General features: G+C 36.9%; 2 protein-coding genes across 2 annotated transcripts in view; one reads left to right on the plus strand and one right to left on the minus strand.

Moving 5' to 3' along the window:
- Positions 1-3,374: 3,374 nt before the first annotated feature.
- On the minus strand, positions 3,375-13,988 carry bri3 (brain protein I3). Its single transcript, XM_079636324.1, has 3 exons — positions 13,490-13,988; positions 8,871-9,006; positions 3,375-4,703 (listed from the first exon to the last, which is right to left on the minus strand). The coding sequence occupies exons 1-3, from the start codon at positions 13,626-13,628 to the stop codon at positions 4,571-4,573; spliced, it is 408 nt and encodes a 135-aa protein (XP_079492450.1). The 5' UTR covers positions 13,629-13,988; the 3' UTR covers positions 3,375-4,570.
- Positions 13,989-15,536: 1,548 nt separating this feature from the next.
- tecpr1b (tectonin beta-propeller repeat containing 1b) overlaps positions 15,537-19,495 on the plus strand; it is a 41,342-nt gene continuing 37,383 nt past the window's right edge. The window contains exons 1-2 of the mRNA XM_079623051.1: positions 15,537-15,653; positions 17,482-17,714. Coding sequence (XP_079479177.1) covers positions 17,490-17,714 — 225 coding nt within the window. The 5' untranslated portion in view covers positions 15,537-15,653; positions 17,482-17,489. The remainder of the gene's footprint in view (positions 15,654-17,481; positions 17,715-19,495) is intronic.

A 19,495-nucleotide genomic window follows, 5' to 3' on the forward strand; every position in this document is an offset into this window, starting at 1 on the left:
TGCACATCTTTGTTTCACCCCAGTGCTGGTCTTGACGTAGGCCTACTCCACTAATCATGTGTGTTACGACAGGCATTCATATGCAATGCTGCGGAGGCTTCCGGAACGAATGGAAAAACCCTGATATAGACTGACAAACACTAGTTAAAAAACAACAACATTGCGGATTGCGTTTTATGTTTTTCTCTGAAAATGTTGTAAGGCACATGTGTCAAACTCAAGGCCCGCGGGCCGGACCCGCCACATTATTTTATATAAGCCCGCGAGAGCATATGGGTGTCTTAAAATTAGGGATGCAACGAAATTTAGGCTGCCGAAAGAGACTAAAAAGCCGGCGCGCCCATCCGTTTTCGGCGATGGTTTGACTCTCTGGCTCAGTGTGATTTATGACTTCGAACGAAGCGCGTTCCTGTGTGTGCGCGCGCGCTGTACTCTCTCCGCTCCGGTCAACAACAACAAAAAAAACTGTTAAATTTGATTCTGCTGCATAGAACTGGTTGAAGAATTATATATTGATATTTTATATTATTTTAATAGGTAGCCTACCAGTATTAGCCTTTTCACCGTTTGTAGGCTATTACTAGCAAAACAAAAACTGCAGCATTAGATTTTTGACGTTACCAAATTTCACCCCTTATTTAATATTCACCAAGAATATATGCTTGAAATTTCATTAGGCTACATGGAAAATGATGTAGAATAAAATGCTTTAAACAGACGGGTGTGTTTGGTGTGGCGGTAATTGAGTGACTGGGATAAAGTCATGTGAGAGAAGGCAATGCCTCCAGCGCGGTAGGATTGGATGATATGATTGATTCGTGCGATAAATAACGAGTCATTTAAATATCACCGCTTTGTCACGTCAAAATCAAACTTGAAATGTCCTGTAAACATGACGACTGAGGGGGGTTTCATCAGCTTGCGGTGTAGACGGTAAGCTTGATGACTGCTGGGGAAAAAAAGTGACAAATAAAAGCTGAAAAGTAGTTCACACATAGTATATATTTTTTTTTAATTGTTACTGACCAGTTATTATTTTGGAATATATGTTAAAAAAAAGTCTAACTTGGAATTTATTGGTTTTAATAAATCAAACATTACATAGTGCAAAAAAGTTGAGTTGAATTTGGTCTTTTTTTAATGTTATGTTAAAGCATACCTGTCAACACTCCCGTTTTCACCGGGAGTCTCCCGTATTTCACACCCATCTCCCGCCCCCCTCCCGTTTTGTCCTTTCTCCCGTGAAACTCCCGTAATTTGTATTCCCAAACGTCGTTATATGAATAATCACATCAATATATTATTCCAAGGTTGCCCAGTTGCCAGATCTTGTATGAAACTCATCCTACTCGCGCAATCAACACATCATACACATTTCAACCCATTTGTGAGCTCAACCTGGCAACCTACAACTCAGTAGCGCTGTTGACGTGCGCAGATCGACGCGGGAAGTTGAATAAAGCGATCACTGGTAGAAATGGGAGGAGAAGACTCCGTGGTAAATATTTCACGTAATTAACGCAGGATCCGTTTTTTCTGTCATCCTTTGGCTGGCGTTACATTATATGATGCGCTTTTATTCTTGCAAATGCTTTTAAACCATTCACGCAAAGACAAATTGAGCGCCAGAATCGAGTTCTCTTTCGGCTTGAAGTTGACCGAACTAACACGCAATTCTGCAAAAATGTCAGTTTTGTCGAGTATCCTCATAAGAGCAGACTGAGCACTCTTAAATTAGTTAAATAAAGTCTTAAATGAACATAAAGAAGAGTTGTGAGAGAATGATGCGCGTGTGAGATCCGCGTCTCTGTCAGCGGCGGCTGCTCTTAAAGACACAGTAGCCAAAAAAAGCTTTCAGTCAGGAAAGTTAATCACAGAACAAAGGGAACAGAGAAAAACACTGACTGCTCTTGACAAAAGAACATTTGTAACTTTAATAAGGATTCATCTATGTATAATTTAACATTTATGCAGTGCAAACTGTTTGATAACTTTATTAAATTTCTGTATATTTCCTACCTTTTAGACAAATATTTAAAATATACTGTCTTTGTTGTTTCTTTGTTGTGAAATTATGACATTATAAAATATATAAAAAACACAAGGTTTTTATCACGAGTAATCAGATTTTTTTTTTATGTCTAACCCCCCCCCCCCCCCCCCCCCCCCCCCCCCCCTTCAGATCTCCCGTATTTTAGTACACAAATGTTGACAGGTATGTGTTAAAGCTGCAGTCCGGCACTTTTTTGGGTTTAAAAATATCAAAAAAGACATTTTTGAAGAAAAAAACGTAACCAGCCAGTGTTCAAAACGATCTGCTTGCCTTACCTCGATTCAAAACGGTAAGCTTGTAATAATGTTTTTAATTCCAGTGGTACTGGTGGATTTCCGCGGGAATTTCGAGCATGTCTTTGCGTCATTACGTCACTTCTGTACACATAGAGAAGGAGTCCCCGGCTAGCGTGTGTGGATGATGGAGGTGGAGATTTAGCTTAGCACTTGGTATGGCGGATCCCGAAAGTATAAAGCGACAATCACCAGTGACAACTGGAGATTCACCAGTTGTAAAACCCAAAGACTTAAAAAATATATATTTTTCACGTTTTGACGTGATATAAGCAATCGTTAGATTTAATCAGCATGATATAGCCTACTGCAATGCTTCCCCCCACCCCCCGAATTTGGTCAGAACAAAAGTGAATGTTACTTACTTGTTCAGATGACATTTTCCGATGAAAATTATAATGTTGACACTTTCAAAAAGTATACTCTGAGATTGCTGATGACAGTAACGTATCCACAGCGACGCGGTAGCCTCAATACATTGTGTTCATCCGCGCTGTTTCATGCCGATTTACTACCCACGCACAGTTAATAATTCCGCGAATAACTGCAATTGCAGATTTCGAACAGAGATGGCGACAAAGAGGAAAAACGACGGACTGCAGCTTTAATTAAGTATGACAGGGATTTAAATTTGCATTTGATAAAAACATTTTTTTTAAGAGCTTTACCTAATTTTAAATGTAAATGTAGCGAGCTCGTATCGAACCTTGACCCTTAAACCGAGGTGTTTCATGCTTTTAATCTTCAGAAAGATCTTTCTTCCTTCCCATATTGAGAACTGTGACTTTACTATTAAACAAACCTGTCTGAGATTGCTAACACTTATCTAAAAAGATATGAGCAATAAAACAAACTTTTTTTGAAACACTAAAATCTAAATATATTAGGGGAGAAACGGTACACGAACATGACGGTATAATACACTCCTCGGTTTGAAAGAAGTCTCTTTATACTCACCAAACATTATTGATGTTGAAAACTAATTTCTGTGGAAACCATGATGAATTTTTTTTTTCAGGGATTCTTTGATGTATAAAAAGTTTGAAACAGCATTTATTAAACATAGAAATCCTTTGTAAAATTGTCATGTATACGCAATGTACAGTTCGAGTGAATTTGATGAGGAAGTTTGAGAAGTTTCACAGATGAGGAAGTTCAAAATGTTGACATTTCAAAAAAGCAGGTCCGATAAAAATGAAACAAACAGAAGCAGCGACACTTGTAGAATTTATTTACAATCTTTTAATGTAAAAAAAAGTTATAACCGATCATAACAGCGTGCCTATAGTGTATGCTATGAGTACATCATGAATGAAATCACACTGGACACGTCCGAGATTGATTGTCGGTCACTGGAAAGAAAAAAAAGAAAAAAACATTTCCATTGTCAAAGATTAACTGCGTGTCCTTGTGTGACGTTACATTGTCCGGCTGCCAACTTCCCTTGTTTATTGCAGGTTTCATTTCAACTCGGATCTGGCTGTGAAACATAACCGCATATTCACCTTCGCTCTCATATAACATTGATCATCAGTGCAGTGCGATGAAAACATGGCCCCCGAAATAAGACCCCGTCAACAAAGTCTAAAACCGATTCAGAAATCCAAGATATACAAATCGTTTTTTTAAATCGAGCATAAAACAATTAATACAGAAGAAGATGATAAAGACAATGCTTTTTTGATCTTGACTAAGACGTGATTGACACGATTAGTGAGTGTATTATAACTAGTCAATGGTTTTCTCAATACGCAAGAACAGATGAAACATTCGGTGATGCAATTGGAAAGAAAGAAGAAGAAACATCAGGGAACGAAAATCATCAGTTTAATTGACACAGTTACTCAAAGTGAGTCGGCGTTTGTCCAGAGTCGTGTGGGAGTTTCCCTCAGTGAGTCCCGGCTCCATCAGTTCATGGTTTCTCTGCCGTCGGAAAGGCACTAGTGATTAGATGACTGGAGACTGGCTTTAAGATTTCATATAAACAACAACAACAACAAAAACAATAGTGCTTGCGAGGCGTGTATAAACTACTAAAAACATGGACAACCATCTTGAAGTAATCAAAAGAGTTTTTGTGGCTGGTTACTATTGTGATCTGTCATTTATCATACTTGCGTTAAGCGACATTTGGCATTTTTGGTGTGCAATGATTACAGATATAGACTATGCTGATGCTTAAAACTGAATTAAAAAGACAGCGACGGGGGTTTTTTTGGTCCCTCTAGCCGAACGTGGCTCCGCAGTTTGGACATCTCCTCTGACGCAGGGCCAGACAGAAGAGGATTCCCAGAGGAAAGAAGAATATGGCACACATGATTCCCAGACATGTGAAATCGTCCTCCAGCACGCCGACCCTGGACACAGCACAGCACAACGGTCAGCACATACGCCACCGAAACATCTACCAGACCAGCCTGATTATACAGATATCTTAATTAAAGGGGTGGTATAATGATGTTTTCACAGGATGTACAATAAGTCTCTGATGTCCCCAGAGTGTGTGTGTGAAGTTTGAGCTCAAAATACCCCACAGTTATTTTTATATAGCATGTTAAAATTGTCAATTTTTGAGGGTGAGCAAAAACGCACTGTTTTTGTGTCTGTCCCTTTAAATGCAAATGAGCTGCTGCTCCCGGCACAGGGGGCGGAGCTTCAAGAGCTCGTGTCATTTTACCTCACGCACTGAACATTTCAAAAACTTTTAGCCTTTTATGTTCAAACCGGATTCAGAGAGATCGAGAGACTCAAGAAGTGACAACATGTAGAATTATGTAATTATTAATTATTATTAGAAGCAACAGGACATTTCTGAATGGTTAGTTGATGAATTTTATGTTGCTGATGTGTAGTTATCTTCTAGTCATTGATTAGCATATTCTGTCATGATGATCTATAAATCGTGGAGGCGGGGTTTATGTAAATTTTAGGGTTGGTGATGTCACTAACCCAGGAGGAATGTTGTGTAGTCTCTACCAGCCGTTTGTTGTAGTCCTTAAAAAGCCATTTCTTTAAAAGCAAATATCTCCGTAACTTTGCAGATGTTGTTTTTGCTCAAACCGCAACATTACACACTAACTAAAGTTAGAAAAGTGAAATCATAATCAACCACCCCTTTAAAATGTGCCAGTGCCATTGAGAAGAAGGGTTTATGTACTGTTCATATTACAATTGTTTGGCAAATTTGGCCCACAATGTGATGTTTGGTCCGATCTAGCCCTTGAGTTTGACATTTGATAAACCACATCAGCACAAGTTGCAACAGCTAAAAATAATGTCTCAATTCTCGTACGACCAAAGTTATTTTCATTCTCTGCTGTAACCATTTGCTGTAATCAAATCTGAAAATAGCTTTGACTGTAATTCTTCTTGCGTATGGATATCGAGTGAACACTGGCCCGATGAAGGGTTGGTTCACCCAAAAATTAAAGTTCTGTCAGTAATTACTCGACCTCATGTTGTTCAAAACCCGTAAGACTTTAGTTCATCTTCAGAACACAAATGAAGATATTTTATTAGATGTTCGTTTATCCGTTGAAAGTCTGCGCAAGCAAAACTTTAAAGCTTCAAAAAGTTCATATACATCATAAAAGTAATACATATCAATTTAACACTTTTTTTTCATTTATTTTTTAGCAAAAGCTCAAACGTACTTGCTATAGTTAAAGTCCCCCTGTGGTCAATAATTGTATCCTTTAAAACTCATCTTTGATCACCAAAATTAAATGTTTTTTTTTTCTTGAAAAAAGATTCTTCATGTCTTAAAATAGTCTTGAATGTAACTCTACACTCTTGTCTCATTTAGTATATGCGGTTCTATGAATATGCAAATGAGCCCCGCCTCCACTCACTCACACCAGCTCAGAGATCCACTGGTTGACGATCACACGTTGATCTGATTGGTTACAAGGTCGTTTGTGACGTCAGAAACACCAGCGATTTCTAACCGTGTTTTTGAGACTGTCTTTGGTTCACTGCAGTTTTAAGGAGAAAATACTCAGCAATGCTGTCGACTTGTGAATTTACACATGCTTTGTTTTAAAGAATATTAAAAACAGCACATAGACGTATAAAAGCTTGATTTTCACCACAGGGGGACTTTAAAACAAACTTCACTGGTTCTCATGCGTCAAGCAGAAACGTTTGAGCTTCCGTTTCCCATATTTAATATGCTGTGTGTGTGTGTGTGTGTGTGTGTGTGTGTGTGTGTGTGTGTGTGTGTGTGTGTGGATCAATGTTTACATGTGAATAAAAGCAGAACAGAAAAATCTGATCACCATATAAAGTGATCATGAATAGGGGACATTTTTTAACTAGCAGATATCACCATGAAACTTTCCCAGTTGATTACCTACATAAAGATGAGAAAAAAATTATTACACGTTTTCTGTAATTTTAAATATGCAAATTAGACTATATTTAAGTAAATATGCGCTAATGTGCATATATTTTAAAAAACGAAATCTGAGTATTGGATAAAGCCAGGTTAAAAAATATTTTTTCATTGTGTTCACATATTAGATGGAGAAAAAATGACAGAGGGATTTATGGATATCTACTTTTGTTATCCTGTAAATCAGAATATACTGTCAATAGCATTAAATAAATTTTCGCCATGTTTTTCGCCAATGTAATATAAATCAGGCTAGGAATATATTTACAATATATTTACAAATCCCTCCGTAACTGTCTTCATAATATAACTAGGTACAAGACTGGAAAGTTTGGTGTGTATCGGTGCGACTGAAGTGGAGATTTCTGGACGTGGAGAATGAGAGAAAAGTCATTTTGAGAAAACGGGCTTTAAAGATTTATCATCAGCCAATGAGATTGCGCATTCAGCCCTATTACTTTCACGATTGGTTGCTGATAAAAAGGAAATGACCAAATTTGGATCCGAAAGCATTGTACGGGAGAGAGCGAGATCTATCCAGCGGTGTGTGTGATGACGGAGCAGACAGAGATCGCGGAGCAGCGGGACGATTTATAACGACAACTTTTGTTGAATTTAGGAGAAATCTACAGACGCAAACAGACAAAGTGTAGTAAAATAAAGACCTAAATGTGTATTTCTGACTTTTTTTCACCACAAGTCCAAAAGAAGACATGTTTTTGAAGACAAATTGGAAAAAAAAATGACCAGTGGAAGAAAAACTATGTTTTTGCCTGCCGTGTCTCGCCTTAATACCTTAAAATTAGTAACTTTTCTGCTAAATTTGCCATTTTGAATCAAAATGGCGTTTTTCTGAATCACGTAAATCCAAAGAAATTCGATTCGTAAGGCACAATAAACCTCAAGAAAAATTATTTCATCTCTTTATAAACATGTAGGCAGAGTCCATTTCAATGGATGGACCGTGTCGTTGCCCGCCGCTTTAAATGCTCGCGCTCTTTAAAGCAGGATGGATTCTGATTGGCTGTCAGTGTTTTTATCGTTCATAAGCTGAAGAAAATTAGTTCTGAGAGTGATTCCAACGATATTATTCCTCTGAGCCGTTATAGTTATGGTGTGTACTCTGCTAATCTTTTATATTCAGAACTATATCTTTATAGTTATCATAGTTATCGTCCTTTATGGCTTTCGGAACAACATGAGGAAGAGTAAATGATGACAATTGTCCTTTTAGGGGAAACTATCCCTCTAACCAACCAGAATATTAAAACATGATGTATTATGATATGAGAGAAGCAGCTTCAATTTCAGTCGCCATGCCTCTGTTATTTAGAGATGTAAAAATGCATTTTTAAAAAACAAAAGCATCAAACATCTTTTTAATTCTTAATCATAGACAGACAGATTTCTATATCTATATGTCATGTATGATATAGTGCAGTATGATTTAAAAGGAGGAAGGGAGCAACAATCACATTGTTTGTTTTGTGGTCGCGCTCACTAAACTGGACTGATCTGTTGTGTGAACCAAAGTTCAGTGTGAAATCATGAGGTCACATGACTCTCTCTCAGAGTCAGATGAGCGAGCAGGAAGTGCTTCTGGATTAAAACAACCTCAAAGAGGCCAATTTAAGGCCAGGATTATGAGTTGGAAATAATCTTATTGTGCGATTTGAACATCCAGCATGAAAAAAATTAAAAAATAATATTATATATATATAATAAAATCGTAACACTTTACTATAAGGTTCATTAGTTAATGTATTAACTAACATGAACTAACCATGAGCAATACATGTCCATCTTTGTTAGTGTAAGTTAATAACAAAAAAGCTGTTCATTGTTTGTTCATGTTAGTTCACAGTTGCTATCAAAGATTTTTAATAAAGTATTAGTAAGTGTTAAAATTAACATTAATAAATGCTGTATAAGTGCAGTTCACTATTAGTCCATGCTAACTAATGAACCTTATTGTAAAGTGCCACCAAAAAATCTGATTCTATCCTAATTATTGTATTTTTAGTCGTGACATCCGACATGATGCACTGTCACATGCTCACAAGCGAACAGGAAGAGGAGTGAGCGGATACAGAAACCACAGTTTGTTGAGTGTGATGTGTGTAAGCCTCACCTGCAGGCCGGACACCCCCCCACCACCACCACCGAGGGCTGGACGATGGTGTAGGTGCTGGTGTAGGCCGGCTGGGTGCCCACGGCTGCAGGCGGGCCCGGGACGGCAGGGTAACCGGATGTGGCGGCCGGGAAACCTGCGGGTCAGAGTTCACATCCATTAACACACACTCCACGTTCCTCACTGTGTGGTGAGCAGAAGCGTTTCATGAGCAAGCAGAGCTGAATATGGTACAGGAAGCGGACACCCTTGAGAAAAGGAAGTCACACTTGTAGTGTCCTTCAAATATTACGTTATATTTTAATGTACTTGCAGCTTTTAAAAAGTGTCAACTTTGTATTTTAACCCTATGGTGCTCTTTTTTTTTATTTCAAAGAAATGAATGTACTATATTTTAGTTGGATAACGTTTTTTATTTCATATTTTTGCATTTTTAAGGGATTTTATGGTACTAAATTATATTTACGCTGCACTCTGAAAATGACATTTCCAACTTAAACTGTCGTAAATCTAGCGTTTTTTTTTTTTAACTTTACGAATTTTACACTTTGTTATGAAAAAAATGCACAAAAATACTATTTTTGATTTTAATATGAAATATATATTTTCAAAAATAGGTTTTACTCTAAAACTGCACGATAATCAAAGCCATAAATCTAAACGAGTTGTGTACCAAAAAATTTGAGGTTGATATCTCAAAAAATTACTCGTTTTTTTTCAGTCAGATTTAGTTTGGCCGCAGTACCAAAAGCTTCCACTAGATTATATATTGTAAACTTTTTCGAATCATGTCCATGATTTTTTTTTGTGTGTGTTCACATAGCAAGTGCCAAAACTTTTACCAAGTTTCGTACCATTCCGATTAAATAAAATATTCACACACACAAAAAAAAGTAAAATTTTTCGGTAAAAAAACGACAGAAGAGCAACACGGGGTTAAAGAACATTTTAAATCATTATCTTTTAATAATCTTTTGTCATGCTTTAAAGAAGTGCTCTTATTTTGATGTGTTGACTAACATACTAAAGCACTTGATTATAATTACAACTGTGTGTTATTCAATATTACATTTAAATTAGGGCTGTTAAACGATTAATCGCATCCAAAATAAGTGTATAATTATTTTGTATATATAAATACACACACGTTCATGTATATATTTAAGAAAAATGTGTTATTTATATATAAAATATTTATAATTTATATTAATTATATATAAATCTATATCCAGTATATATTATACATGTAAATATTTATTAAACATATACAAGCATGTTTGTGTATTTAAATATATAAAATAATTATACACAGTACACACACATTTATTATGTAAACAAACTTTTATTTTGGATGCGATTTATCGTTTAACAGCCCAAATTTAAAGTTAATATTATATTATTATAAATGTACTGAACTGGATCTTCATCATTACAAATGTGTAATTAGAAATATATTTAAAAACAACACACAAGTTTCAGTAGAAATTACATTAAAGTATATTTAATTGATCACAAATGCTTGTCAGTGACTTTGTACTTATGAAATGACAGAAGTAGGCATACTTAAGCGGGTCAAAAAAGCACTCTTACGTTCAACTAATTGCGTTTAATATAAATGTAAATGGTAAATAACATGCAATCAAGTGTCCAAAAACACTAAAGTTGGTTCTTTATATCATTTCCATAATAAGAGCTCTTTTTTAAAGGTATGCTAAAGCGCACTACTTTTTCACAAGGGTGAAAGTACACTGTGACATATTGAGAGAGAGGTAAACCGTTAACTAGCGTGTGTGCGTCTGTGTATTTATGGTCTGTGGACTTCAAACTTATGAAACTACATAAGAAGGCAGCTTGGTACCATGGTACTGAATGGTTACCTTGTTCATATACCATGGTATTTAGATTGAGACCCGTTTTTCACAGAATGTAGTCGCGTAAATACATTAATAATTATAAACATAAAACGTGACCTGTTGCATAAACTGCTTAGACTTGTTTTATAAGTCAGGCATCTTTTCTTTAGAGCTGGTTGTACCTAACTAATAATAATTCACTTGTGTGAAGACGTAGACTGCGCTAGTTTGAGAATGAAAAGAGTGATTATCATTAGGATGTATTAGTAGTCAGACTAATTTTAATATTAATAAACTAATATTAGAAAGTCTAGTTTAGTTTCCAAACCAGTACATTTTTTCCCCACAGATCTTTGACTGAATTACTCTGACTCAAAATAAACCAAGAACTGTGTGTTGTTGTACTAAGGCTCGAGACACTTAAACCACGAGTAGTAAAAAAAATAGTATTTTATAGAAAGAAACGCCGTTCCATCCCGTGAATGTTGTACCATATTTTTATTTTGTTTTAATTTCTCTTTTAATTCAAGTTATTTTTTTATAGTTGCCAGTGAGTGAAAAGTCATTAAAAAGTTGTGTGAACACACTTATTGAAATGTTTTTAAATTTATTCCTAATAATTTGTTGTTGTTTTTTTAACTCGAAATGATGATCTCATCAATGATCTCATCAATTGTCAACTGACGATGCGGTCACATGTTTTTGAAGGAAGTCTCTTCTGCTCATCAAGCCTGCATTTATTTGATCAAAAATACAGAGCAAAAACTCTAATAGTGAAATGTTATTACAATTTAAAATAATGGTTTTCTATTTTAATATACTGTAAAATAGCTAGTTTATAATAATAGTTAAATAGGCTAGCTTATACCTGTGATCAACGTGTCCCTGTATAGACCAACGCTACTTTTGCGTCATCGAAGGGTAACGCCCCTTTTTGGGGGAAAACAAACGGATTCCCCTGAGAACAGAACTCGCTCTAATAAGTTTCTTGACAGCAAAAATGGCACAAATATACACACTCTTTGCCGGCTGAGGACCGTGAGTGGTATTTAAAGAAGCTACTGGATATGGGGATACAGAGGTGTCCCTTTGAAATGGTCGAAAACTGGATTAATGACCCCACGCAGTGGCCAAATATGGACTATTCAGAGTTTCAGACATCTAACGTTACCACTGTCTCGTGGAATCACCAAATAACGTTAGCCTATTTTTTTTTGTCATTAACACACTCACAGTATGACAAACTAGACGATGTCTAGAGGAGTCGGTGGTTTACTTGGATCATATTTCACTTGATTTAAGCTATTGACATAGTTTTGTTGTCGACTAGCTAACGTTGTTAACGTTACTAGTTAACGTTAGAAAGACGAAGCTGCTAGCAGCAGTTTAGTTGGTATGATAACGAAATTAAAGCCAGTAACTAGCAAGTACACTACTTCATGTTAAATACACATAGTTTGTCACTAAGTTTGAATTAACTTAGTGACACGAGCAGAAACCAGCCAAGTCCACTTTAGTCCTAGCCTGCCACTATTTCAACAGTAAAATCAGTTAACAGCCAATAGCGTGCCTAGTGAGAGCTAATCACGTAACTTTAACGTTAGCTGCTAGCAGCTTCGTCTTTCTAACTAGTATAGCTAGTCGATAACAAAACTATGTCAATAGCTTAAAATAAATCAAGTGAAATATGATCCAAGTAACTTAAACCACCGACTCCTTTTGACATGGCCTCGTCGTCTAGTTTGTCATACTGTGAGTGTGTTAATGACAAAAAAAATAGGCTACTTACTCTTTAAATACCGCTCACGGTCCTCGGCCGGCAAAGAGAGTGTGTATGTTTGTGCCATTTTTGTTTTTTAAGAAACATTTTGCAGATCTAGAGCGAGTTCTGTTCGCAGGGGAATCCGTTTGTTTTCCCCCAAAAAGGGGCGTTACCCTTCGATGACGCAAAAGTAGCGTTGGTCTATTCAGTGTCACGTGATCATTCAGAAGTCATTATAATAATACATGATTTATTATCAATGTTGGAAACCGTTGTGCTGCTAATTAAAAAATTATGACGTGATACTTTTTACAGGATTCATTGATGAATAAAACGTTTTAAAAAAAGAATTCAACCGCGTTTATTTACACTAGAAATCAATATACCGTTCAAAAGTTTGGGGTCACAGTTTTTTTCCCCTTTTTTTCTTGAAAGATATTAATACTCGTATTCAGCTAGGATGTGTTAAATTGCTATAAAAAAAAAAGTGAAAGTAAAGATTTATATTGTTACAAAAGATTTATATTTCGAATAAACGCTGTTCTTTTTTACTTTTAATTCATCAAATAATCCTGAAAAAGGATTACAAATTCATAATAAAAAAAATATATTTATTATGCAGCACAAATTTTTCCATTATTGAGCATCAAATCATCATATCAGAAGTATTTCTGAAAGATCATGTGACACTGAAGACTGAATTATTGACGCTACAAAAAAAATCAGCTTTACAGCACAGGAATAAATTACATTATAAAGTATATTAAATAGAAAACCAATTATTTAAAGTTGAAATAATATTTCACAATATTACTGTTTATTCTGTATTTCTAATCAAATAAATCCAGCCTTGATGAGCATAAGAGATTTCTTCAAATCTGAAGCATCACATTCTTAATAACACACATGCGTTATAAAATCCTGCATTTTGCAAATGGCAGGATTATGAGCAGATGAAACCCAGTGTGTGTGTGTGTGTGTGTGTGTGTTCGCGGTGGTCTTGCCTTGGTAGGGCGGCGGTGCCTGAGCCTGGAAGCCCATCGCGGGAGCAGCGGCCGCGGGGAACGAGCCGTAGTCGTACGCGGCCACCGGGACCGTGTTGTACGCCGGAGGTCTGTCCTGGAGAAGAGGTTTAGTATCCATATCCAGTCCGAGGCGTCCTGTCCACTTCAGAAAACGAGTTTAAAATCTTCTTGAGCTTGAACGATCACTTGGACTAACGCAAACAAAAACCAAAACAAAGATTGGATGAAAGTTCCTCCACTCTCTTCCCCATGCGACTTCAACGCGCTCTTGCAAGCGTCGGGACAGGAATGGTTTGAAGACGTGTAAATGTCCTAAAGATGCGCCATAGCGACCTGTTCTTGATTTCTCTCGTTTATGAGAGAAATCCGTGTTTGGTAACGACTGAAACTCCTTATCAAACTCAAAATCGACGTTTTTCCTGCTGCTGCTGCTGCACTGTCACAAGACTCGCTGTCACGTGATGAAGTGGAACGCGCATGCGCGGGGGAGGGGGCGCGCCTTAAAGTTATACACTACACTCACTTTTTTCACGCACTCAAAAGTTAAATTTCTATTTTTGTTTTTAACTCGTTTATTATTTTATTTATATTATTGGATGTTATTTTCCCCCGCTATTCTATGTTGTATCTACTGATGTTTGATACTTTGTTATAATTGTTGACTGATTAATAATAAAAATGCTCACTAAAAAAGGTAATCAGATAAAACAAAAATGTTACAGTGCTTTTATTTCTGTTTAGAATCATGTATACATGAGATGGAGGCTCTAGTCTTATTAGTAACCTCATAAAAACTGTGTTATTGTACATGATGTGGGTCACGCTGAGTTCACGTCATTGTTACCCTAATTATGAGATGAAACACCGTGACGTCACCTGAGCTGTTGGAATCCATGTTGGAATCTCGGTAATTCCGACATGGCGAGAGAGAAAAATCCGACATGGCGTAAACACACCTATCAAACAAAATTCACGTTAATGAGTGTTGTGATTTACAATTTGTGAACAGATGTTCAATTAAACCCATATCTTTTCAATAAACCATTTGATCTGGTTTCCAAAAACCCGGTCTGAGTGAATATAACCAGTTTTGCTCACTTGCTTGCACTCGGAGCACATGTTTAATGGTACGGTTTCGGAATTATCGTAAATATGAGTCTCCTAGTTGGAAATTGTACAAGAACGTCTTCACAGTTCGCAAGTTGTGTTTAAAGGGCCAAACTGGTCCTAATAGGCTGGCTATGTGAGTACATTTATAAATTTAGCATTTTAATAAATGCATCTGTGTCTATTGACACACTACAATACAAAAATACAGCTGTCAAACTGTATAAAGCAACCGAGTGTTACTGCATGTAATGCTTTTTACATGTAACACTTCACATCTATGTTGCTTTTTTTATGTATCCAACGAACTTTATTAGTATACAATATATAATTTGCATCTTAATACATCCCAAAAAAACAAAAACATTCCAGAGAGCTATATGTTTATTTTATTGCTAATATCATCTGTGATGTGATTTTGATGAAAGAGTCTCTGACATACATCCCAGTTACTTCATTCATGTTAATAAATAAAATAATGTTTACAGCACACGTTGTTCGCCAAAGTGCTTGTATTCTATTCACAACACAAATAAGGAATACTTCAAAACACAAAAGGTCGAAAAAGAGGAAAAACAACGGTATTTCAAACACATTTACAGCCAGATTAACGTTATATTGTATATAGCCTTTTCGTCTTCAGTCATTTGTAAATTCATCTGATACATCGCCCGTCTATGCATTACATCAGTCTGAAGTAACAGCTGAAGTGTAGGAGTTAGTACTCGTGTATCACCCTTGAGTTGTTAATTATTGAGAGAGTAAAGAGTGAATAATTGATCGAGTAAACCTGCGCATATATGAGAGCTCTGCGCGACGGAAAAACATACGTGCGCGCACAGGCTGTCCAATCAGAAGCGTAGATTTCGACATTTCCGTGAGCGCTGACCAATCAGAGCGAAAATACCCCTGACTTCCTGCTTTGGCTCGCTGAGCCCTTAGAATAATGCTGGGAATAATAATAAACGGGTCGCTGATGTGTGTAATGCTCGGAATAGATGAAGACTCGCTGCACAGTCATTAGACTACACAGAGGGTGAGTTTATGAGCACATCTGAGCGGAATGTGAATTCGTTGTGTGTCGGAATTTATATTCGTCGTATTGATTAGGCTACTATCATTAAACATCATAAATCATAAGGCGAAAGCAGGTGCATAAATGTTTTACATTGAATTAAATTAAGCAGAGAATAATACGGCTGTGAGACAGATGCGAGTTGACCACTGGTGTCCAGTAACAGTATCTCTTACTTAACTAGACTATATTAATGTGTGTATTATTGAGTATGTATATGTATTATTGCTTGATCTATTAAGAATCTAATTAAATAAGAAAACTTTAAAATACAATGTGTACATTTTAATTGTGAACTTTTTTACGGTCTGTGGTTTAATAACTAAACAACAAAGAGCTGTTATATATTTATATATATTAAATATTATTTATAACTTTTATTTTATATTAAGTAAAGTATATAATAATATATAACATTGTTCAAACGCTTAAAAAAAAAGAAATTAAGACTTATTCCGCAAAGACACATTAAATTGATAAAAAGTGACATTAAAGATTTGTATAATAATAATAATACAAAAGATTTATATCTCAAATAAATGCTGTTCTGTTTTGAACTTTCTATTCATCAAAGAATCCTGAAAAGAAATGTATCTCTAGTTTCCACAGAAATATGAAGCAGCACAACTGCTTTCAACATTGATAATCAGAAATGTTTCTTGAGCATCAGATCATCATATCTGAATGATTTCTGAAGGATCATGTGACACTGAAGACTGGAGTAATGATGCTGAACATTTAGCTTTTGATCACAGGAGTAAATTACATTTTAAAACAGCCTAAATTACATAAAAAACAGATCATTTACTTTTTGTTTCACAATATCATTGTGTATTTTTGTTCAAATATGCAGTCTTGGTGGGCAGAATAGTAATAATAATAATAAAATAATAATATCTTTCAAAAAGATAAACAGATTCTTATTGACCACAAACTTTTGAACGGTAGTATATCGTCAGCGAGAGAGAGAGTGTGTGTGTGTGTGTGTGTGTGTGTGTGTGTGTGTGTGTGTGTGTGTGTGTGTGTGTGTGTGTGTGTGTGTGTGTGTGTGTGTGTGTGTGTGTGTGTGTGTGCGTGCGTGCGTGTTTATACACTCTAAAAAATGCTGGGTTGTTTTAAACCAATTTTGGGTAAAATATGGACAAACTCGAACATTGGGTTAAAATCTAACCCAATGGCTGGGTTAAAATTTGGGTTAAAACAACCCAGCATTTTTTAGAGTGTGTATATATACATAGTACTGTGCAAAAGTCTTAGATACTTCAGTATCGAACAATAAAATGGCTTTATTTATATCTTTTGCTGTAGTGTGTCAGTGACAAATGTCAGTTTAAATTTCCATTTTACCATTAGTTGTAATCATCCAGTGATATTTTTGTAAGCACACAGAGTCTGACAACAACAGCCGGTATATGATCTGATCTCACCAATACCATCATCGAGTCAGTCTGTGATTACATGAAGAAACTGAAAAAAACTGAGAACTGTCTCCAAGATGCTTTTTTCCTGCAAAGCTACAGCACTGTGAGAAGTTTTTAAGGCTCATGTCAGACTGCTTGTGCTTACAAAAATATCACTGGATTATTACAGTTAATGGCAAAATGAATGTATGGAAATGTAAACTGATATTTCCTACTGACACACTACAGCTAAATATATAAATAACTGTCTTAAAACCATTTTGTTTTTTGGTCAAAATACTGGCATGCCTAATACTTTTTCACAGTACTGAATAAGCCACGTTCTCTACATTTGGTGAGTCGTGTTGATGACTGCGTGTGCTCTGCAGGGCCGACGATGTCCGTGTCGCTGCTGTGGGCGGTGGATGTGTACGGGCGGGTGTTCAGTCTTCCGGCCACCGGAGGACGCTGGAGCCGCGCTACTGACATAGTGCTGGAGCTGAAGCGTGTGACGGGCTCTCATCAGTCCTGCTGGGGCATCGGCTGCGACCATCACGTCTATCTCAATGTGTATCCCAGTCAAGTGCCCATACGCCACCAGGAAGAGACCTTTGAAAACCAGGTCAGAATTTTCAATTCAATTGCGATTTGGCATGATTCAATACTGTACCAGAGCCCGTCTACGGAGAGCCTGCCCACTCCCTATTAAGTCCTATTGTACCGAATTTTTGGTTGTAGTTCCACCAGAGTTCCACTGGGGGCGATCGCCCGAGTGCAAAATTAATGGGAGTCTATGGAGCTAGACGGCTAAATTTGTCTCTTTCACCCGATTGCCGTTGAGAAATCTCAGATTTGATTGTAGGTTTTGCAAGTTCAACATGGGTTATAGTTCGAAAGTTGAATGAACGAGTACTTATGTCCTTTCGATTTCTTACAGGTTGAGTTGTTGTTGCCCATAACACGCTAGCATTCTGCTTATGAACGCTGATTGGTCAGTGAAGGACTGATTACGACCAGAGATACCGCTTGATGTTATCGTGGCATCCGAAGCGGGACCAGAATGTCTTCTAGCAAAAACTCTTCTAGCACGTGTATTTACCTGTGTCAGCTGTGTTGTCGATGCCTTGAGAGAAAAGATATTGCAGAGCGCGAAAGCACCACAGTGACTGAAAGATTGCCGTAAAGCAGTATCTCTGGTCGTACGAGGTGTATGACGTCATTGACATTTTAAAATACTTTTTAAAGCAAATAAGTGACTCTAAAAAATCTAACACCCAGCAATGTGTAATTTCTTTGCATCTCCTTTCGAAAACAACATTCAAATTACTAGACAAAAAATGATATCCTGAGAAAAGTGGATTTTGAGGGGTATAGCTCCATAGGCCTCCATTCATTCTGCACTCGTCCTGTGAGCGCCCTCATATGGAATCAGAGTGGAACTGTAACCAGTTCAGAAGCCGGAAGTTTACTGAGAGCGGCAGTTCTCCCCATATTAGACATTCTCTGACTGTACATAATAAGGTCCCATTTGTTAAAGTCGGCGTGAAACGGAAGTTGCGATAGTCTTTATTTCCCTATTGTGACGTAGGAGTGAAACTTACTGCTTCTCGAACAAGAATAAATGTAGGGCGGGGCTTGATTTTGTCCATGTGGAATTGATTGGATGGTTGTGGTTTGCTATAGAGACAGAGCGTAACGCGTCATAATCTGAAGACCACGCCCACCGGGGGGGGGGGGGGGGGGGGACAATCCAACCGTCTCCATTGACTTTGCATTGCGAGAGGCTGCCTCCTTGACATTTCTTGCTTCTAACATAAGACAGAAAAATGCCTAAAAGCTGCTGTGTGACGAGGTGTACAGCAAACAAGCTAAGAAACCCATAAATAAGTTTTTATAAGCTGTCGACCCCAAAAAATGAGCGTTTAAGGACTTAAAAGTGGATACAGGCTGGAACGAATGGGTAAACTGTGGGATCCTGACACTCAGTATACACTAAAAATACAGTTACGTGTGCAGTGAGTTCAACATTTGGTCACTGGTGAGTCAAATATCCAAATGTCAGTTTTATATATTATATTTCTGTAAGATAAGCCGATTACGTTCTCCTCCAGCGGGCGTATGTTAGTTCTCAGAGTAATGAGACACGTTACGCTCTGATTAGTTTAGGGTTAGTTGGCATGATTTATAATTTATAGTTATTACTATAGTAAAGTACGTGTAACAAGGACACTGTAAAATAAAGTGTTACCATCATTTATAAATACTGCACAATTGATTTCATGGTGTGTTATGAGGTTGTTAGGATGAACCCAATCGCAGACAGCAGATAACTCAAACAGGGGTTTATTCAAGACAAAAACAGAAAACAAAACCCACGAGGGGGCAAAACATAGACAGGTAAGG

Source organism: Phoxinus phoxinus, assembly GCF_949152265.1.
Source record: "Phoxinus phoxinus genome assembly, chromosome: 1".
NCBI lineage: Eukaryota > Metazoa > Chordata > Actinopteri > Cypriniformes > Leuciscidae > Phoxinus > Phoxinus phoxinus.